The sequence below is a fragment of the Ovis aries genome, chromosome 18, assembly GCF_016772045.2.
Source record: "Ovis aries strain OAR_USU_Benz2616 breed Rambouillet chromosome 18, ARS-UI_Ramb_v3.0, whole genome shotgun sequence".
Taxonomy (NCBI): Eukaryota; Metazoa; Chordata; class Mammalia; order Artiodactyla; family Bovidae; genus Ovis; species Ovis aries.
In genome coordinates, this window is record NC_056071.1 from 28649140 (window position 1) to 28671924 (window position 22785).

At 38.9% G+C, this 22785-nt stretch overlaps 1 protein-coding gene across 1 annotated transcript in view; it reads left to right on the forward strand.

Moving 5' to 3' along the window:
* Nucleotides 1-762: 762 nt before the first annotated feature.
* Nucleotides 763-22785, forward strand: part of IREB2 (iron responsive element binding protein 2) — a 49654-nt gene continuing 27631 nt past the window's right edge. The window contains exons 1-5 of the mRNA XM_004017817.5: nt 763-805; nt 2270-2359; nt 17631-17796; nt 20902-21039; nt 21924-22142. Coding sequence (XP_004017866.1) covers nt 787-805; nt 2270-2359; nt 17631-17796; nt 20902-21039; nt 21924-22142 — 632 coding nt within the window. The 5' untranslated portion in view covers nt 763-786. The remainder of the gene's footprint in view (nt 806-2269; nt 2360-17630; nt 17797-20901; nt 21040-21923; nt 22143-22785) is intronic.

Sequence of the window (22785 nt, forward strand, 5' to 3'; positions counted from 1 at the left end):
AGTGGGAGGGGGAACGGCAAGCACAAACAGCTCTTTCTGTAAAGTTGGCGGCCAACGGGAGATAACACAAGACAAGAACGTAGGGACTTGAGGAGCTGAGGCAGAGGAGGGATGGAGACTTAAGCATGTAAGTGCCGCTAGGAGGAAGTCAGTTGAATGGGAGAGACCGAAGCTACAAGAAAGTAAGGAAAACTCACTCAACAATTAGTTGAGCGCTTCTTACGTGCCTATCAGTCCTACCACCCTCTCCAGAGACCTACAACCTACACATGTGACAGGTTTAACCTAAAGCTTTATCTTCAGGAGAAAGCGGTTCTCCTTGTTGATTTTCCTAAGAGTTCCAATTACGACCTTCCTCCTCCTCCACACCGGATACCCTGTAGGAGCCCATACACAGCTGGACCTCACAACAACTGGATACTTGAGGCTACAACTATGTAACAGATCTTTAAGAGGGCAGAGCCAGTGACGCCTACGCCACCGCCTCCCCAGCCTTTTGCCCCAAATAGCGCGAACAGAAGCTACTGCGCAAAGAACAGCCTTCCACCTTGCTCCGCCCCCTCTCTTTCTTTGTTTCCACGTCCGAGGATCTCGCGAGAGTTGGGAGGCAAATCCCGCGAGCTGAGAGCTGGGGCCGGCTGTGCGGCTCTCGCGGTGTTTGCGCGAGACTGCTCTTTTCCTTCCTCCCTTGCCGGTCCGCCTGCTTTCCTCCCCCTCTTCCCCGCCCGGCCTCCCCCTCCTTCCCCCGCGGGCCCCCTCCCCGCAGGGATAATATGGTCTCCGGCGATGGACGCCCCAAGTGCAGGTTAGTTTCGGTCCGCCAACTGGATCTGGCAGTGGAGACGCGCGCTACCCGGGCTCCGAGTTCTTTGCTTCTGTCGCCTGGAGTCGCTTGGCCGGCGCGGGGGCCCTCCGGGCTTAGGTCCTGCTCCCCAGGGGCCTGCCTGCTGGGCCGCACTCTCTGCGCCTAGGCCGCGAGAGCCCGGCCTCTCAGCCCTCGCCCCTCAGCGTGACCCCGCCGGGGACGTTTGCTCCGCCGCTGGCTTTGACCCTTGGCGGCCTCAGCTTGTTGGCGCCGCTGTTGGCTGCCAGGGCTTTCAGATATCCCTTAGTGGCACTAGGGTCGAGGAAAGGCCCACCATCTTCTTCTCCCCGCCCCCATTTGTAAGAGATGAGGATGGGGGCCAGTGTCTCATCGCTTGGGTCTCACGCAGCTAGTTGTTTATTCCGCTGTCCAGACTCGAGCCCCTCCCTCTCTCTCTGCCTCTAGTAGCAGGGTTGGGGGTGGTCAAGGCCGAGCACTGGTCAGCCGGTTCTCTGACCATTTATTGCAAGCTGGGTCTCCTCCCCCACCATCCACCTTCCTCGCTTCCCCTTCAGCAGAAAAAGAAAAACGTTATGTACTCTCAGAAAGTGGGCTGTGCTTATCGCATCTCATTTCAGACCAAGGTCCTAACAGTGTTGGGGGTCCTGCCCACCCACCGCAGTGAGTCTGCACAAAAGATCTCGAGGTTCTGTAACCTCAAGGGTGCCTCTCTGCCACTTCCCCCAAGAACCTTAGAAGCAGGGGCACATTCAAATGAGACCCGTGGGTCCTGGTAGTTAAGCTTCAATTCGTGCATAACCAGAAAGACGGGTCTTTTAGGGAAAATTTGCTATTTTACCCAGATATTTTGTTGTTCACTTTTACCTTTAGGCTTAAGGCCTATTAAAGCCTTATCTGATAAGTTGTTTGGTTTGGTTTTGATTTTGTTCATGGTGTTGAATGCTGTGTAAACGTCTATCTTTTGATTATTTTAAAAATATCAGTTCTAACATAATTGTGTTCTCAAATTGCCCTGTTTGTATTTACGCAATTTTCAGGACCTGTCTTCACAAACGTGTCAATACATCATTTAAATCATTCTTATTGTCCCTTTCCAGGTATTCTTTATTATCGCCTTTCAGGAGTTAATTATTTTACCAGTTTTTGTTTGACAGTCATGGTTTAGAGTTGTACTGTCCAGTAAAGTGGACACTACGCACGTGTGACTATTTAAATTAATTAAATAAAATTTGAAAGGATTCCTCCGTCACTGTAACCACATTTTAGGTGGTCAGTGGCCCCATGTATCTGATGACCATCTTATTGAACAGCTCAGATACAGAACATTTGTGCCATTGGAGAAAATTCTGTTGGACAAATCTGGTTTCTAAATGTTTTCACTTTGAATAAGGCGCTTTGTAGCAGTGCATAATGAAAGGTTTTTTCTTTTTTTTTTCTTCCCAGGATATGCCTTTGAGTACCTTATTGAAACATTAAATGACAGTTCACATAAGAAGTTCTTCAATGTTCCTAGACTTGGAGGCACCAAGTATGGTAATGCTGCTTACATTTTCCTGGGTTTATTTAGTTTCTAATAATAAAAATGCATTTGTCAAGCTGAGTTGAAGAAATTTTAAATTTATTCCCCCCATGTCATAGTAGGCACACCTACAGTATCTCTAACATTGGGACAACTTTCGTGAGAGGAGGATGTAAGCCCAAACCGTAGCTTCTTATTTTCGGATCTTAAGTTAGTTTCGTAATGATGTTTTTTTTCCCTAAAGAAACTACTAATACATTTTTAAAAACAATAAAAACCTGACTGATGATATTCTAGAGCTATTAAATGTATATTTTAATTTTTCAAGTGAACAGTTCTGACAGTTCTTTACCTACTGTCCTTTTATTAGGAATCATCAGTAGGGCCCACTGATTTGAGTTGTTAACCAGGGCATGGTTTGCCCAGGCTTTGTGCACCAGCCCTCTTGCAGGCTCCTGATTAGGATCAGACCTTTCACTGAAGCCTCGGAAGAGTGAATTTGTCGGAACCCCATAGTATTGGATGAAGCCTTGTCTTTATTAACAACTGAGTAACTTTCTCAACCAGGCCACTAAAGGGAAGACCTGTTTGAAAGAGTAATTTAGATTATTCTTTTCTGACTTTTCAGTGAAAAGAGAAATTAAATGCCAGATCTGTTGTAGTTTTGGAAAGTTTTCTTTACCTTGGGATTTATTGCATTTGTTTTTTCCCTTCTTGTGTTGGTTAAGATCGCTTTTGATTTTTCTGTAGGTTTTAATGGGGTAAGTGCTCTAGACTGGCAGTATTTTCTTGTGTATTGTGAGCAGATTTAGACATTTTAGAGTGTATTTTGGAGAAGATGCCTGTCTGAGAACTAGGTTGCCATTTAAAAATAAACATTTCACCAAAATCTTTTACTTTGCATGTTTAGTTGCTGTGATTTGGAAGGTTGATCTTTTCTTAGTGCCATGTATTGTTCATTCACATTTATTTTATCTCTTCACTGATGAATTTGTATTAATTTTGAAAAGAGAACAGCTAAGTTGATTGTATACAAGAAAGATCTTTGTTTTTTTCTGCTGTACTTACCTCAGATATCTGGTCTTCCCTTGTGGTTCAGCTGGTAAAGAATCCACCTGCAATGTGGGAGACCTGGGTTTGATCCCTGGGTTGGGAAGATCCCCTGGAGAAGGGAAACGCTACCCACTCCAGTATTCTGGCCTGGAGATTTCCATGGACTATAGTCCATGTCCGACTCTTTTTGACATGACTGAGTGACTTTCACTTACCTCAAATATCTAGTGATTCTGGCCTGGAAATCTCTTAACCCACATTTTATAGCTTAGTAAAGTGAAAGAACATATGTGGGGATGTTTTTTAGTTTTGAGTATAAGTTCTTTCTATGGATAATTTGTGGAAATGTGCCTACTTGAAGATAGCCTGTATTTCCCAAATGCAGGAAATCAAAACAACTATAAAATGCGTTGAGAGAGTGATCAATAGTGTAAGAGCTATATTATCTCTGGAAAGTAAGCTGTTGTGAGCATCTGTACATAATTGAATTCCAGGGTTTTTGTAACCATGATAAATATAATAATAGAATGCCTGTATATATAAATGCCTTTAAAACAGAAATTTGGGTTTTATTTCTCTGGGGTTAAGATATTATTAATTTTTTTTAATAGAATGGTTACTATGAGAGGTTTATTGTATAGTTACTGAAATAATTTCTTAATGAGTGTTTAATAGGGAATAAAATTTGGAAGAATTGGTTTTGAAAGAAAGGAGAAACTTGAGTAGAAAAACAGAAAAATCCTTGTTGGATTTTTGTGGAGGGACCAAATTGAATGGCCACCCAGACCTGTGCTTAAGAGACATTGCTTTGGTGATCACCCAGAAAAGGCAATGGCAATGCACTCCGGTACTCTTGCCTGGAATATCCCATGGATGGAGGAGCCTGGTAGGCTGCAGTCCATGGGGTCGCGAAGAGTTGGACACGACTGAGTGAGTCCACTTTCCCTTTGGTGATCACCATGGTTCCCGACCACTGTCTTCTCTGCTTCCCACGTTCGGATACCTACCAGGCTGAGAATCATGGTTGTAATGAGTAACTTAATGAAGGGAAAACGTTCTGGCTCTCTTATGTGTTGGGGAGAAAAGATAGTCTAGAACACTCTTCTAAGCTCCCTGCTAACTGTATCAGGAATGCCTGCAGCTGCAAGAACCAAAATCCTCCTGTACAGTTACTCTAACAAATAGGGTTTATTTTTCTCACCTACCAAGAAGTCTGGGTGTGGACATACTGGGACAGTATAGCACCAACATCAGCAGGGACTTAGGCTTTTCCCTTTTTTTCTGTTTGCTTTCATTTTGGGGGTTGCAAATAGTTGTTGTACCTTCAGGCATTATGTACATATTATAAGCAGCTGGAAGGGCAAAACAGGAAGAAAAACCCTCCCCAGGAGCTTGTCTCCTTGGCCAAAATTTTCTCATCTCTCTCAACTTTAAAGCCTGAAAGATTTCGTTTTCTGAAGGGAAAAGTGGTTGGGAATGAGTGGTGAGTGAACTAGCCTAGGCTATCTGACTCACTAACAGTGCTTTCCTTTATTAAGCCTGTTCTTAGATGGAATACAACACAAATTATTTGATTTTTGCTTTTTATTGCCATTTTACCTTTTTGCTTCTCTGGTTGATACTCAATGGATCCTTATGGAAGGGCTTCCCTGGGTGGCTCAGTAGTAAAGAATCTGCCTGCCAGTGCAGGAGATTCAGGTTGGATCCCTGGTCAGGACGATCCCCATTAGAAGGAAATGGCAACCCATTGCAGTATGCTTGAGTGGAAAATCCCATTGTCAGAGAAGCCTGGCAGGCTAGTCCTGCCAGGACTAGCAAACGGGGTTGCAAACGAGTTGGACGCAACTTGGCGACTAAACAACAGTCCTTACAGTAGTGGACACGTCATGCATATTGATCACATTTTAAACTTAATCTCACTAGTGGCAAAATGCTGTTTTAACCATCTGGAGCTGTTTACCTGGCACTCAAGTGCGCTGACTACAACCTTAGAAATTTTGAGTGATTTTCTTAAGTAGATCTCTGAATTTGAAAATATACCTGTTCACAGGAAGAGAGCAATCACTGTTGCTTGGAATGGCAGAGGGATTACAGAGGCCAGTTAACACTTGGGGGATTTAGAATGACTGGCAAGCATAATGGAAGACATAAATGAAACTGAGTAAGGAGGAGGGCAGTGAAGACACTGGCCTGGCTCTAGTGAAACATATTTTAGCAAGTGGCTGTTATTGGGCAAGAGGGCTTTCAGGCTGGTATAAAGCCTCAGGCTGCCTTCTTTATCTCATATTATCTCATTCATCTTTCTTTTTTCCTTCCTAATTGCTTCCTTTTTAACCGTAGTACTGCTCAATCCTGTAGTGGAGCTAGGACTTGGTTTTCCAAATCCTACCTTACAATCTCCAAAAGAAAATCTGTATTTAATTTTTTTGGAGAGTTTTTATTGATTATAAGAAGTTAGGTTGGGATTGAAAATCACAGACTGAAACATTATAAGCAGTGTAGAGACAGTTTCATTTTTATGTGCATATACAAATATACATAAATGTGCTACTTTAACAAAAATACAGTGTATATTGTTTTGTAACCTTTTTTAATTTAATATATCATGAACATCTTTCTCTGTCATTGAATACAAGTATCCCTTGCTCTGAATCTGTGTGGTTTATGAACCAGGGAGTGTGAGTTTTGAGTAGAAAGGGTTATATACACTTTTCTACAGCTTCTCAGGGCTGCACAGTATTGCCTATATGAAAGCCTCATGGTTTAGTTACCAGATATTTGAATATTGAAGTTGTTACCATCTTTTCTCTATTTATAAACAAAGTTATGTGTGAGGTAGTTAAGTTTTGATGCCAGCTCATTATATAGTGTTATTGGATTGACATTATTGTTTCTTCCATCCCCATCAAGTACTTTCTTTTTCACTTTTACTGTAAATGTACTGTCTCTTCCAGTCTTTGCCCTTCAGTCAGTATAAGGAACAAAAACTCACTTAACTCAGAATAAATCTTTCTTCACTTGAGCTAGTGGATGTCTGTTCTCTGCTACCAAAAGCACCCAATCTAGAACAGAAACTATCTACAAAAGCACAGTTAAAACCAACAGACCACTGGACAAGATGTGAAAGCGTTCAAGAAAGAGGATGCTGTAAGCAGTTTCCAGACATCCAGTGGCAAAGGGAGGAAGCTCAGTCAGGCCTCCCGGGAACTAGAATTTCTCAGCCCGAGGCTGCTCCTTCTCTCTATGCTTGTTGCTTTGTGAGTGTCTGCTCCCAGTCTTCTCTCTCTGTAGCCCACTTTGCTTACTGGTATTGTGTAATAGCCAGTATTGCCGCTGCCAGCCCTCTCTGTGTTATGCTGGGCTTACCAGCCCGCTACGACTATATCTCTAGATGACTTTTTCACCTATTGTTTTAACCTAACAGTTAACCTGTAGCATGACTGGGCAAATCAGACATCTGTTGCTGGTCAGTTATCTTACTGACAGAAGCACAAGTCCTTGTTTTCTAATCTTGTCTCTTCCATGGACTCTGGAAAGGGCAGTAAGTTGGGTAAGCAATGAAATAGTTTGCTTATAATGTTTATACACAAGGCGTAACTTTCTAAGGATTACCTTTACCTAATATGATTCTATTCCATCTCTAACCATGCATTCACCAATGTTCCACATTTTGTCCAGTGGTCTGTTGGTTTTAACTGTGCTTTTGTAGATAGTTTCTGTTCTAGATTGGGTCCTTTTGGTAGCAGAGAACAGACACCCACTAGCTCAAGTGAAGATTTATTCTGATATTACAGAGTTCCCAGGCAATGAAAGGTGGCTGTATCTCAAGAAAATGGGCAGTGGGCCTGGAATTAAGAGAGCTCTTTAATTTTCCTCTCAGTGCTTCAGGTTCCTGACCCCTCTCCGCTCCTCTGCTCTCTCTACTTCACTGCAGACAAGCTGCCTCTGCTTGCTACATTTATACATGGCCACAAATGGCACCTCTGTCTAGCTTAGTGCTTAACAACTGTCTGGTTCAGTCTGTCCTGACTGCAAATTCCTGAGAGAGGAATCTAATTGTCCTAGTGTATTTTTTCCACTAGGCCATTGGTCATTGACCTGCCAACGGGTTGGCTCTTGCTTCAGTGCTATAGCCAGGGAGGTAATGGGACACTGAGCACTCTCCATTCCATGGCTGGCAGTTGGGACAGGCACGATGAAGTCCGCCTTCGATGTTAGCAGATAGTGCAAGATCACATGCTTACCAGAGCAGATGAGAAGAGTGAGTTTGCTTGTACCTTTGTCAATAATAGATACTGTGTGTCTGGTTTTCTCTACCTTTGTCAGTGAGTGCCAAGAAAAAATCTTCAAGAAGCAGGAATCTGTTTTCTCTTTCCGCCTTCTTAGGTGCTCCATAGCAAAATTAAAACAACCGCAAAGGTCAGAGTTGTTTATTGGAAATCAATCCCATCCAGCCTGGTACTGGTTAGAGAGAGAGAAACAATACCTTGACTATTGAGACATGGGAGTGAGTTAATCCTGTTGCAAAATCACTGTTGTTGAACCACCTCTTAGACCTGGGGTTACAGGGGCTTCTAAAACAGTTTCTTAATTGTTTCTCCAGGCTCCTGACCTTAAACAGGGATTTTAGGTTTACCCTAAAGCTACTCAAGCAGGTTCTTACCAGTCCCCTTGCTCTCTTAGTCTGGACTCCAAAGATACCCTCCATGAGGCTTTAGGCAGGCCTAGAGTGTTTGAGTTGGAGAAGGCAATGGCACCCAACTCCAGTACTCTTGCCTGGAAAATCCCATGAACTGAGGAGCCTGGTAGGCTGCAGTCCATGGGGTTACAAAGAGTTGGACACAACTGAGCGACTTCACTTTGACTTTTCACTTTCACGCATTGGGGAAGGAAATGGCAAGCCACTCCAGTGTTCTTGCCTGGAGAATCCCAGGGACGGGGGAGCCTGGTAGGCTGCCGTCTATGGGGTCGCACAGAGTCGGACATGAAGCGACTTAGCAGCAGCAGCAGGAGCAGCAGAGTGTTTGAGTAATTTCTCCTTGCTTCAGTCTTCAGTATATTACTCTTTCATATTTAGTTTACCTAAAGCCTATTGTTAATACTGGTATCTTCTATGGGTAATTTCTCCATCTCCTGTTTAAACCTGGAATGATCACTTTTGAGAAATAACAAAACCCTTTTACATTATCTGTCTTCACCACATTGCTTTGTGGTTGGCAGGGAAGATAGTTTTATGCAGATAAAGAAAATTAGACTAAAAATCTGAATAAATTGCCTAAGGTCACATATATTCTAAGTGAGAAGATTTAGTCTTAGACTTGTATCTTCTGATTTCAGACCAGTGTCCACGCCCCCTTAATACCATTCTGTTTCCCAATTTAGTGGCATTAATAAAGTGCTAGTTAGTGTTTATTATTTACTGTATTCACTGTAAGATAAGTTTTGTTATTATCCACTTGGCCAAGGTATCACTGCTAAGTATTACGTAATGAGTGGTGGAGGAAAAATTTGAACAGAGACCTGTGAATCCAAAGCCTGTTTGTGTAAAACTGCTGTGCTGGGGGTTGTATGCTCACATGCTTGTGCTTATAGGACTGTAGAGGCACCATATACAAGCCAAGTGGCTCTGGCTGTAATTGTGTTAAACTGGAGAGCAGATGCCCTATATAAAGGAGTCACTGCTACTCAGTTCCAGCAAAAATATGAGATTGGAGTTATAAAATTTTCTCTTTATCTTAAGGAGCCTGAAATTATGGTTTTCCTGTAAAAAAAATCTCTAATATTTCAGTGTTGGCAGTTAAACTTTAAAATGTTAAAACTCTGTAAAACAAAACGTTATCTGTAAGCCAGTTTCTGAGCCCGGCACTGAGAAATGCATTACATTGCCTAATCTTGGTAGCAGCCACTTAACCTTGAGTGGTAAGATCTGCAGTCCTGGAGACGCTTTTCGTCAGCTGCCTCCCATGTAAAACAGCAGGCCTCAGCATCTTTTTTTTAAAGGCTGAACCACCTCTTAGATCTTCTACTGAGTAATTGATCAAAAGGATATCTATTGTTATCAGTTCATTTCTGAAGTATGATAACCCACATTATTGTACTTTTTCAGTTTAAATCACAAGCTTGTTCTGGTTCCCCAGTGTCTTTTTGATTACCTGTCCTTAAAGGATTAGCTTTCCAGATTGATAGGATTCTAAAAATTCCTGGTTAGAAGAGGTGGCATTAATCCAGCCCAGTTTTCTGCTTGGTGCATGTATCTCTCAACAACCCTGTTTAATTCATTCAGTTAACATGGAGTACTAACATGTTCCTGGAGAGTGAAAGATGGATAAGATGGTATCTTTGTGCTTAAGAAAGCACACAGTTTAGTAATGGAAAGGGAAATTTAATATAAATAATTATTAACTGTGATACAAGAGTAACTGTAAGATGTAAGGAAATGCTGTATTATATGTTACTGTAAGGCTGACAGAATACCCAAGGAACAACGGACTGGAAGGGAGTCAGATCACTGGAGAAGTTGTGGTTTAGCTCATTAGATAGCAGAGATGTTTGCTGGTTTGGTCAGGCTGGAGCTGGTCTGGAGTTGCTGTACAAGCAGTAGGCCATCCTCGAGTTCAGGCAGGGGACTGGGCAAACCGCATCTGGTGGTGTGGATGTGTACGGAGACAACAGGTACTGGAGAGGGCAAGAGTCCTTCAGGGTCATGGGACACATGGGGGCTGCAGAAGCAGCAGCTGCTCATTGTGTGACCCTCCAGGCAGCTTTCAGGGAAAGTGCAGCATATTCCGAGAGATAGTAGACAGAGGAGCCTTGGCATGGGGTCCATGGGGTCGCAAAGAGTTGGACATGACTTAGTGACTTAACAACAACAAAGGAGTAGAGGTTGGCCAGGAAACCAAAACAGGGCTGCCAGAAAATGTTAAGAACTGTAAGGGAGCGAACAGTTTGCTCTCCTTGCAAGTTAAACTGACAGTCTCATAAATGCTGGCAGAAGACAAAACTGTTGGATCAGAGACAATGGATAGTTTATTACCCATAGCAAAGCAGTATGCTTGGTGCCAGCATTTGTTGAAGAAGGTCAGGTAAAACCTGCACACGAGGTTGTGTTAAAGAAGAAGAAACCTGACTTAGGGAACCCAGATCTTTTACAGCGGACGGTAGCATGCCTGCCCTTTACTCCAGTAAGTGACACTATCTTTATCTCCCAAGGCTAGTCATTATATTAACATCTTTTTAAAAACAGTCTGGAACAAAGCCAATCATTGCTTCTGCTTGCAAGTGGTGCAGAAATGTGAGCTAGGAGACGTGGAGAATGGTATTGTGAAAGTCAGTAGAAAAAGAATGTTTCAAGGAGGAGGAAATCGTTAGCTTCGTTGAATATTATAGAGAGGATATCGGAATTCTAGTTAGAACTCTTTCATTGATATTTTGAGAAATCAGATTGGTCTGGGCTGAAGTATAGAAGTATAAGATGAAATGTGTAGGAAAGTGGACATTGGGAATATGAGGGACTCAAAAACCTTGGTTAAGAGTGAAGAAAGAAGTACTTGGAAACTGTGTGTGTGTACTTGTGTACACAAGTTTGTATGAAACTGGAGCTAGGAACTTTAAATGCTGATGGGAAAAATCCAGTTGAAGGATAGAAAAGAAGAAAGGTGAGAAAATTGTTAGACTCATCTCAAATGAGTCCTAACGTGTAACTGGGAATTGCGTACAGAGCTCCTGTAGAAAGTTGGCATTTAGTAGGAGGAGGTCCATAGCTGCCTTCTTAATTGGGAAAGGGATAAATCCAGAGGTATCTAGGCTTATGTGTAAAGCAGGAAAAAGCCGAGGTAGCTACTCTCTGCTGTTAGGGCTCTGGAGTACCCACCTATAGATATACTTTAAGGATTAAATGAGGTAATGTATATAAAACATCTTGATACATACTCCATAGTAGAGCTTAAATGAATAACTATAGATGTTACTGTCTAAAAAGTTGAAGAAAAAATTGTATTGGTTTTCTGTTACTGCATAATACATTGTAAACCAAGAGGCTTTGTGGTTAAAACATTAAGTAAACAGTTTCTATGGGTCAGGAATTCAGAAATGGCTTAGTTGAATAGTCCTGGCTCAGCATCTCTCATGAGGTTACAGCTAGGTGTTAGTTGGGGCAGCAGTTATCTAAAGGCCTGATGGGCTAGAGGATCTGCTTTTAATGCGGCCCATTCACATGACTGGCACGTCGGGCTTGCTCTTGGCACAGAGGCCTCAGTTTTATTCCACATGAACCTCTCCTCAGTGCTGCTTGATTGTCCTTTTAACAGGCTGTCAGTTTCTCACAGAGTGAGCCCTCTGAGAGAAGAAGGCTGATGCTGAAATACTTGTAACCTAGCATTAGAGGTCATGCGCTGTCATGAACCTAGCGGTTATCATATATACTAAGGGAGGTGAGTCAGAGAAAGACAAATACAGTATGTTATGGCTTATATATGAAATCTAAAAGAATGTACAAATGAACTTATTTACAAACCAAAAATAGACTCACGGACATAGAAAACAAACTTATGGTTACCAGTGGGGAAGGGGACGGGGCGGGATAAATTAGGAGGTTAGTATTAGCAGATATATACTGCTATTTATAAAATAGATAAACAACAGGGACCTACTGTATAGCATAGGTAACTAGATTCAGTATTTTACAATAAACCATAATGATGTGTGTATGTATCTGAGTCATTTTGCTGTGTACCAGAAACTAACTCAACATTGTAAATCAACTGTTCTTCAATTCAGCAAAGAAAGAAAAACCCACTGTCGTCTCTGCCGTACTCTTGGTAACACAAACAGCTGATTTTCAGTGTAGGTTCTGTGAGAGCATGAATGCTGAGAGGTGAAAATTACTGGTGTCATCTTGGAGTCTGGTGACCGCAGAGAGAAATAAGAAATAAATTGTTTTGTTTGTAGGAGAAGGTGTTTGTTTGCTTCTTTCCTTGCTGTGGGCAGATCATGACAGATCTGCAAGTTAGTACTCCTTAATGACAAAATGTCCCCTCTTGGCACACTCTTTATTTGATAATTGCTTTTTAATTTAATACTAGTTTTCAAATGGTAGCGTTAAACAGTAAGACCACTGAAACTATAACCAAAAGAGGAGCTCTGCCCCAAATTTTTATTCTGTAGAGAATACTATTTAATTATTTTGGTCATTTCTTTTAATAATTTTCTCCATATTATTAAATATCCTTGCTTATACAGCTGTTTCTTGATCTTTCAGTTTTAGACTTTGCTGACTTTTTACTGTGGAAAATGAGAATTTGGCTCTTTTCTTCTGCATATATACCATGTACTTCTTCCTATTATAGTTATAATTTTGGTTAAAACAATATTCAGTCAGTTCAGTTCAATCGCTCAGTCGTGTCCGACTCTTTGCGACCCTATGAATCGCAGCATGCCAGGTCTCCCTGTCCATCACCAACTCCCAGAGTTCACTCAGACTCATGTCCATCGAGTCGGTGATGCCATCCAGCCATCTCATCCTCTGTCGTCCCCTTCTCCTCCTGCCCCCAATCCCTCCCAGCATTAGAGTCTTTTCCAATGAGTCAACTCTTTGCATGAGGTGGCCAAAGTATTGGAGTTTCAGCTTCAGCATCAGTCCTTCCAATGAACACCCAGGGCTGATCTCCTTTAGGATGGACTGGTTGGATCCCCTGCAGTCCAAGGGACTCTCAAGAGTCTTCTCCAACACCACAGTTCAAAAGCATCAATTCTTCGGCACTCCGCTTTCTTCAGTCCAACTCTCACATCCATACATGACCACAGGAAAACCATAGCCTTGACTAGACAGACCTTTGTTGGCAAAGTAATGTCTCTGCTTTTGAATATGCTGTCTAGGTTGGTCATAACTTTCCTTCCAAGGAGTCTTTTAATTTCATGGCTGCAGTCACCATCTGCAGTGACTTTGGTACTTATAATTCTAAATATTCTCAACCAGTCCATGTAGTAAATTATGGTTGCATCTCATTTCTCCTACAACATTGTATATTTTTTTCTGTAATTAATGATTGTCCTTTTTTGTTTGCTTAGTTTTCTGTGTCCTTATCAATAATTCATCTCCATGCTTTCCAGAAGAACTAAACTCCTGGTATAACCAAGTAATCTATCAGTGAATTTTTTTCCCTATCTCTTGGCAGCATACCATCTGGACTTCATTTTCTGCTGCATTTGAGGCTGACCACACTGTGGCTTACTTACAGTGCTGCCCTAGAAGAGTCTCTGCTTTTTCCTATGTTAGACTGTTTCCTAAATTCCATGATTTTTTATTCTCCACTTCCTTATTTTATAGACCATATCCTGATAGCTTCCTACAAAAGGGTGCCTGAGAAGTGTGTTTTTGAGACCTTGACTAAATTTTTTTTTTCTTTCATTTCTCACTGCTTGGCTTTTTTCTTTTTTAAAACTTTTTATTTTGTATTGGAGTATGTATAGCTGATTAACAATGTTGTGATAGTTTCAGGTGGACAGCAAAGGGACTCAGCCATACATGGACATGTATCCATTCTCCCCAAATTCCCCTCCCATCCAGGCTGCCACATAACATTGAGCAGAGTTTCCTGTGCTGTACAGAGACCTTGCCTAATTAATCAATAGTTCACCTATTTACAGATTTCTAGGTGGAAAGTTATTTTCATGTGGAACTTTGAAGGGATTTTGCCTTCTGGTTTTCCACATTCCTCTTTCATCGTAGGCTACCCTGATTCCTCGTCTTTGTTTCTGATCGCCTTTTCCTTTTGTGGGCATTTAGTTCCGGCTTTCTCTGTTCTGCTCAGTCTGTTACCAGTCAATTAAGGACTATCTTCCAAAATTTTGTTAGCTTTGCTTCTGTTTCTTTGTTGTTGTGGGTTTATAACTTTCTTTACTGTTAACCCTAGTGGATTTCAGGAGAGAGTGGAGATAATTACTGGTGTTTATTTTACCGTATTTTGCTAGTAATCTGACAAAATGCTTTTTATGAAGACACTTGAAACAAAAAATATTCCTGAGGAGATTATTTTTCCAGAATAATTAACCAAAGTTAATTTTATGTATTGGCTTCTGTGATAATATTTTACTTCTTGTTATTTCCAAATGCTCTGTCGTAAAAATGTCCCCTCTGTAATTCCTCTTGGTTTGGGGGGGCTTCGTTATTTTTGATTGAGGAAAAATGGAAATGAATATTTGTTAAGTACTTACTGTTTGTCATATGTTTGTTTGAGGATTTTACCTGTACTAGATAGATGATGAAGTAAGGTATTCTTCACATCTGCTATGTAGCTGGCATCCCCATTTTAAATGAGAAAATGCATCAATTTGAGTCACTTTCCAAAAGTCATACCTATTGCAGATGGCAAAGAGTGGTTTTGAATTTAGTATTTCTGATTATGTAGTCCGTTATCCTCTTTACTTACAATTTTATTATGCTTTAATGTATTTGTGTTAAAATTTTCAAGCATAAAAGTAGGGAGAAAATAGCATAATAACCCACCATGTGTTTGTCAGTCAGTTGTCAACATTTGTCAATCTTTTGTTTCAAATATTCCACCTTTTTAAAAAATATGTAAACGTACTTCAGTATATATCTCTGATGTACAAAAGGACTTGTAACCAACAAAATTAACAGTAATTCTTTATTATGCTCTAAAACCCAGTCCATATTCACATTTCTCTGGTTTAATGTGAATTCCCTGGTATAGATATATTCTTATATAAGTGTATAGATATATTCTTATATATTTATATAAGAAATATATAAATGTTGGTTTATTCACACAGTATCCAAATAGGGTCCACACATAGCACTTGGTCTTTGTGTTTCTTAAATCTCTTTTAATCAAAATATTCATCCTCCTTTTTCCATGCCATTTTTATGTTGAAAAAAAAAAAAACAGGTTCTTTGTTCTGTAGAATGTACTACATTGTAGATTTGATTGCTTCTTCTGGTTTCACTTTATTGTTGTACTATCTCCCATGTTTCTTGGTAACTGGATGTTTGATTAGATTCAGGTTTATTTATGTTTGTGTTATTTTTGCAAAGAATATTTCATAGTTGGGGGCTTGTATTTCTTGTTAAATCAAGAGGCATTTAACATCTATAATGTCGTACTTTTGGTGATGCTGAGTTGGGTATAATTGTTCTCAGCTTGATCTATCCATTATAAGTTCCCCATTCATATATTACCTCATGATTTTATCATCCACTTATGATCCTTGTATAGATCTATTATTTTGTTAGATGCTTCACATTGGTGATTTTCTGATTATATCACTGCCCTTCTACATTTATTAGCTGTAATTCTTCTGTTACAAGAAACTTTCTCTTCTTAACTATTTTGTTACTTGAAATCAGGAGGGAATGACAGTCTATTTTCCCTTCTTTGTCAGTTTTCAGAGTATGCTCTGTAGCAAAAGAGTCATTATGAACTAAGGGCTATTTATATATTTGATATATTTTAATGTGTTACAGTCATTACTCATTTTATTGCTCAGATTGACCCATAAGTGTCCCTATTAGTTTTTGATAACTTCTTTGGTTTCTGATACCAAATGTTCCAGGCTCATTTTGTGCATGTCCTTTCCCAAATATGGAACCAATCATTTCTGCAAGAAACCCTTGTTTTTTGTTTTTTTTTTTTAAATGGGAAATAATATTTAGAAACAGCAGGCTGAGTTGCTAGCGGTTCATTACTATTGGATTGTCATCGTTTAGGCATTTTCATTGATCAGAGGTAAGCAATACATGTTCTTTTTAAAGAAAAAATCATGAATTTGTACTGATAATACAATTAAAATATAAGATTTTTTCTTTTTTTTTAACTTAGCTACTCTGATTTTACACTTGTGTCATTACTCTCAGATCTTGGTTCTCAACCATAGTAACAATGGTAAAAAGAAAGTAACTTTTTACTTTCTTCTCATATATATGAGAACTTCAAAATTGCAGATATCAATACTAATGACTGAATATAATTTTTTCTTTGTGGATCTTTTTGCCCCTAGTATATGTCCCGCTAGGTAGATGCAACCAAAATACTGTGTGGAATACATACTGAGTTCTTTTAGTTTATCTTTTCATTGTTCTTTCTGGGAGGGGTGTACATTATTACATTTTTAATATATAATATTTTAAATTATATATAATACACTTAAATTATAATTTTTAATTTTATATTTAACACAATCATATTCTTATACTTGCTTTTTTACTCTTACTGTAAAGATATATGTTATAACATGGTTTTGCATTAATTTTCACTTAATGATATAGTCTGGAGATCACTTCGTAGCATTTAGAGATTATCATTCCTTTAAATAGCTGCATAGTAATCTGTTGTGTGGGTTACCATGGCTTAGCATAATTCCTTAATTTCGTACTGATTCAGTCTTTCCTTTCAGTACTAAGGAAATACTTTCAAGTGGCAAAATCTGTTGTGAGAATTTAATATGATCAAAAATTTTTTAAATATTGAAATTTATTTCTCTCGAGTATTCTTAAACTAGTAATAAGAGTTAAATGACAATTTTCATGAAATTAATTTTGCTCACCTAAGCATGCTGATTTATTTTTAAACCTTAACTATTTTTGATAAAGATTCTTTTAAATTTATTACAAACTATTAACCATTTTTTAACATAATAGACATGTTTTCATCATTGTATTTATTCTAATTAGCTGTGCTTTTCAGTTTTTCTGTGTCTTTCCTGAATTAAGTATTTGTCAATCTTATATGCCCAAGTTAGTGCAGCTCTTGTATAAAGGTTTTCTTTAAATAATTGATTTTTCAGTTATTTTATTAAAGTATAGGTGAAGGCTTTATCTCTGCTTTTTCAGGGCCTCAGCTTACATATAGGAAAGTCAAATTTATAGAAAGCCTCATATTAACAAGAATGGTGTTTCACTTCCTGTTTACTGGATTAAAAACTTTTTTTATATTGAAATATAATTGATTTCCAGTATTTTGTTGGTTTCAGGTATACACAGAGTGATTCAGTTATATATATGTTTCAGATTATATTCCATTGTAGTTTATTGTATGATATTGAATATAATTCCCTGTTCTCTAAGGCAAATCCTTATTTCTTATTGACTAAAATTTTTTAAATTGAGAAACAATACATCTGTGTCTTTACCTGACACAGATGTATTGCTATTATAATTTTTACAACATGTAGTAAAGATTATTCCCTTATTAATAGTAATATTTTCTCTTGAATCAGATGTTCTGCCTTACTCAATACGGGTCCTCTTGGAAGCTGCTGTGCGAAATTGTGATGGCTTTTTAATGAAAAAGGAAGATGTTATGAACATTTTAGACTGGAAAACCAAACAGAGCAATGTTGAAGTGCCCTTTTTCCCTGCCCGTGTTCTTCTTCAAGATTTTACGTGAGTAGTAGGTTTATTTTTCATGATGAATTTTCAGAGTGCTTTCTTTCTAGAATCATACTCCCAGATGTCTCTTAATTGTGAAGATTCATTTATAAATTTTAAAACTTCCCTTCTCTAAACTAAAGCTTCAGCAATATGTGAACCATGAACTTCCAGATGTTCAAGCTGGTTTTAAAAAAGGCACAGGAATCAAATTGCCAACATCTGCTGGATCATGGAAAAAGCAAGAGAGTTCCAGAAAAACATCTATTTCTGCTTTATTGACTATGCCAAAGCCTTTGACTGTGTTTTACACAATACACTATGGAAAATTCTGAAAGAGATGGGGATACCAGACCATCTGACCTGCCTCTTGAGAAACCTATATGCAGGTCAGGAAGCAACAGTTAGAACTGGACATGGAACAACAGACTGGTTCCAAATAGGAACAGGAGTACGTCAAGGCTGTATATTGTCACCCTGCTTATTTAACTTCTATGCAGAGTGCATCATGAGAAACGCTGGACTGGAAGAAGCACAAGCTGGAATCAAGATTTCTGGGAGAAATATCAATAACCTCAAATATGCAGATGACACCACCCTTTTGGCAGAAAGTGAAGAGGAACTAAAAAACCTCCTGATGAAAGTGAAAGAGGAGAGTGAAAAAGTTGGCTTAAAGCTCCACATTCAGAAAACGAAGATCGTGGCATCCGGTCCCATCACTTCTTGGGAAATAGATGGGGAAACAGTGTTAGACTTTATTTTTTTGGGCTCCAAAATCACTGTAGATGGTGATTGCAGCCATGAAACTAAAAGACGCTTACTCCTTGGAAGGAAAGTTATGACCAACCTAGATAGCATATTCAAAAGCAGAGACATTACTTTGCCAACAAAGATCCATCTAGTCAAGGCTATGGTTTTTCCAGTGGTCATGTATGGATGTGAGAGTTGGACTGTGAAGAATGCTGAGCGCCAAAGAATCGATGCTTTTGAACTGTGGTGTTGGAGAAGACTCTTGAGAGTCCCTTGGACTGCAAGGAGATCCAACCAGTCCATCCTAAAGGAGATCAGCCCTGGGTGTTCATTGGAAGGACTGATGCTAAAGCTGAAACTCCAATACTTTGGCCACGTCGTGCTAAGAGTTGATTCATTGGAAAAGACCCTGATGCTGGGAGGGATTGGTGGCAGGAGGAGAAGGGGATGACAGAGGATGAGGTGGCTGGATGGCATCACCGACTCGATGCACATGAGTTTGAGTGAACTCCGGGAGTTGGTGATGGACAGGGAGGCCTGGCATGTTGCAATTCATGGGGTCGCAAAGAGTTGGAGACGACTGAGACACTGAACTGAACTGAAACTAAAGCAATGTGTCTCACTTGTGTAGTAAGTCAGAGCAGGAGAAATATCGTATGACATCCCTTATAAGTGGAATCTAGGAAGAAATGATACAAATGAACTTAGAAGCAGACTCAACAAACTTAGAGAACAAACTTACAGTTGCTTTGGGATAGACATATGTACACTGTGTGTTTGAAATGGATAATCAGTAAGGACCTACTGTATAGCACATGGAACTCTGCCCAATGTTATGTGTAACCTGGATGAGGGAAGTTTGGGGGAATGGATATATATACACACACACACATGCATATATATCCCTTCACTGTTATATATCTGGATATATATATATATCACTGGACATATATATATATATATATATCACTGGACATATATATATATATATCACTGTTGTATATCTGGATATATCCCTTTACTGATATATATCCCTTCACTGTTCTCTCCATTGTTAATCGGCTATATTCCAGTGCTAAATTAAAAGTTTTTTCAAAAAATTAGACGCTTATTTTCCTGTAGCCATTTATTTTAAAAACTGCTTCTACCTAACTGCCTACTTGTCACTGCAATAGGCTACTTGTCCTAGCCAATAGGCTTCTCAGACTTAATATATCCTAAACATCATTGCCCAGTCCCCTCACGTATTCCTTTCCAGGTTTTTTCTATCATAATGAATGATGCTCTTTAGAGCAAAAATCTAGAAGTTAACCTTCCTTCCGCTCTTTCCTTCATACGTAATCCAGTCTATTAGCAGGTTCTGTGAGCTGTACCTTTGAAGTACACATGTTCTGAATCCAAATTCTTTTTACCATCTACACCTCTGTTGTTCTGATCCTAACCCCATTCTCACTTCCTGGACTATGACTATAATAGTCTCTGAACAAGTATCCCTGCTTCCACACTTGAAATGGATAGTTTTATCTTTTCACAGTAGATGGAGTGACTTGGTTAAAAAATGTTGATAAAGTTCATATCATTCCTTCATTCTCCAGTAGGCTTCCATCACACTTAGAATAAAATCTGAAGTCTTTACCATAGCTTGAAAGACTTTGCCTAATTTGGGTGTCTAAGAATTATTTATTGGAAGACTTAACCATTAGCTGAGTTTTGAAGAAGGCGTAGGAGTTAGCTAGACAAATAACATTTTCTTTACCCACTCACCTATATCTGGTTAATATGTTACTTCTCTGTGTACCCTGTATGTGCTGCTACTGTAGTACTTAAAATACTCTTCTGTAATTGCTACTGTCTTTCCTACCAATTCCTTGAGAACAGTTACTCTCCCTTATTTATTTAGCCTTGTACCCTTGGTGTCTAGCACCTCAAAGTCATTTGGCAAATGCTTGTTATATAGTTGGCTGGAGATACGTATGCAGATACAGATCTATCTGTAGATTCGTATGTTTAGTGGATAACTTTGGAGACAAGGCACTGGGAGTGAAGGGGCTGGAGCTGGGGAGAAGGGATGGGATATCTTAAAATTTAAGACAAGGAAAAGGACTCCATCAGCAGTTTCTTTGAAGTTATCTTTGCCTCTAAGAATCATCTGTTGTATTATCTTTGGCACATTACCTTTTAGCACTCAAGTTCTCAGACAGTATTTAATATTCTCATTAAAGTAAGCTACATATAACTTTGGATACATTATCAAACATGAATGCAAACTAAAAAGGGATACTTTTTAAATTTAAAAATAAATAAATGCATATTAGTCACTTGAGCATATATAAAAGAAGACTTAGAAGTTAATTGTTTCTTATTTTTTAGTGGAATACCGGCAATGGTGGATTTTGCTGCTATGAGGGAGGCAGTGAAAACTCTTGGAGGTGACCCTAAGAAAGTCCATCCTGCCTGTCCAACAGATCTCACGGTTGACCATTCCTTGCAAATTGACTTCAACAAATGGTACTTTAATACGGATATTTATAAAAACAGACATGCAAGTTGATTGCCAGCCAGTCCGCTAGGAGTATATGGTATAGAGGAAAGGGAATAGAGGTAATTTGTGCCAGAGTAAAGTTTGCAACATTTAGTACTGACTAATATACAAAAAGAAAAACTGGTGAAAATTGATGGATTGGTGAAATTTATATTTAAGTCTGAGTTTAAAGTGATTTTCCTATTTGTGTATTTTGCTGCCATTTTTATAGAAGTGTACAAGCCTAGAATCTGTTTTCCAAAGAGTGAGTATCTGAATAAAGCCTTCATTTCCTTTTTGTTTTTTAATTTCCCTTCCAGAGAGACTCTAAAGATATGAGCCATGGACGTCTTTAATTATATTAAGTTGGTGATTGGAAACACTGAGCTTACTACAGTTGTATTTTCCTTCCACTGAAATAAATTTTCTTACATTTAAATGATCCTTTTGATCAAAATCAAACTAGAGAAGACATGATTATGTTTTCATGCACCAGCTTATTTAGCTTCCCTGGAGTAATGGAATAAGACAGTTTATTAAAGTTTTTGCTGTAGGTTAAACTCTGGATCCCAGATTCTTTTAAGTTGTTAGATGGGGGAAAAGATCAGTTTTGCTACTTGCCAAAAGTTATTGTAGGAAAATGATTTTAATGGGCATTTAGAATTATTTTTTTAGTTGTCATAAATTAACTCCCGTCCTTCTTTTTGTAATCTGAGATTTGCTTTTGAAACCTGATTTAAATGATACTTCAACCTTTGAATAACATTCAGTTGTTACTTCCAGATAGCATTGCTGGTGTGTGCTTTTTGAAGAGCTAAATTTCTGTCACTTTTAAATGGTTTTATTTTGTCTTTCTTTTTTGGAATGATAGTGCAATACAGAATGCTCCAAATCCTGGAGGTGGTGACCTACAGAAAGCAGGAAAGCTCTCTCCACTTAGAGTGCAGCCTAAGAAGCTTCCCTGCAGAGGCCAGACTACCTGCCGAGGATCGTGTGATTCTGGAGAACTAGGCCGAAACTCAGGAAAATTTTCTTCGCAGATTGAAAACACACCCATCCTATGTCCTTTTCATTTGCAACCAGTGCCTGAGTATGACATGTTTTTTAAAATATTTGTTAGTGCCAAGTTATTTTTCAGTTCTCCTTCTCCTCCTGATCCCAGTTACATTGCCTTCATATTTATTGTGCTTCCTGTTGTACTGAAAGAAGCAAAGATAACTAAAATGGTAGTCTCCAAATACCATAATCTATTTCTGTTTCTTCAGAAGAAAACTTTAAGAATTTTCTATAAATATATTTAATTTTTATAACTAATGTAGGCAGAGATATATCTTAAACTAGTTTTTTATTTTAGTGAATTTATACCATCACTCATATGCTCATTATTCATTCACATTTCTTTTGTCGAAATCCCTACTTATATTTTTAGCTTTATTTTCCTTCTAGGAGATTTCTTATTCTTTCTTATTGCATTGGGACCTCTGTGTTAAGAATATTCTCATTATCACATGTCACAGACTTACTGAGCTATTTTAGATAAGCAGTTTCCTAAATGGTACCATGAAAAGTAGTAAAGCAGCCTGGAAAAGAATCCTATTCAAGAGTTGGTTAAATTTCCTACTATGTAATTTTTTCAAAGTAATAAAAGCTCTGTGATATGTTTTCATATACTATAAAGTTTCCAAAGTCTTCAAGAGTTATGTTGTTTGTCCCATTGTTATTACACTGTCAAA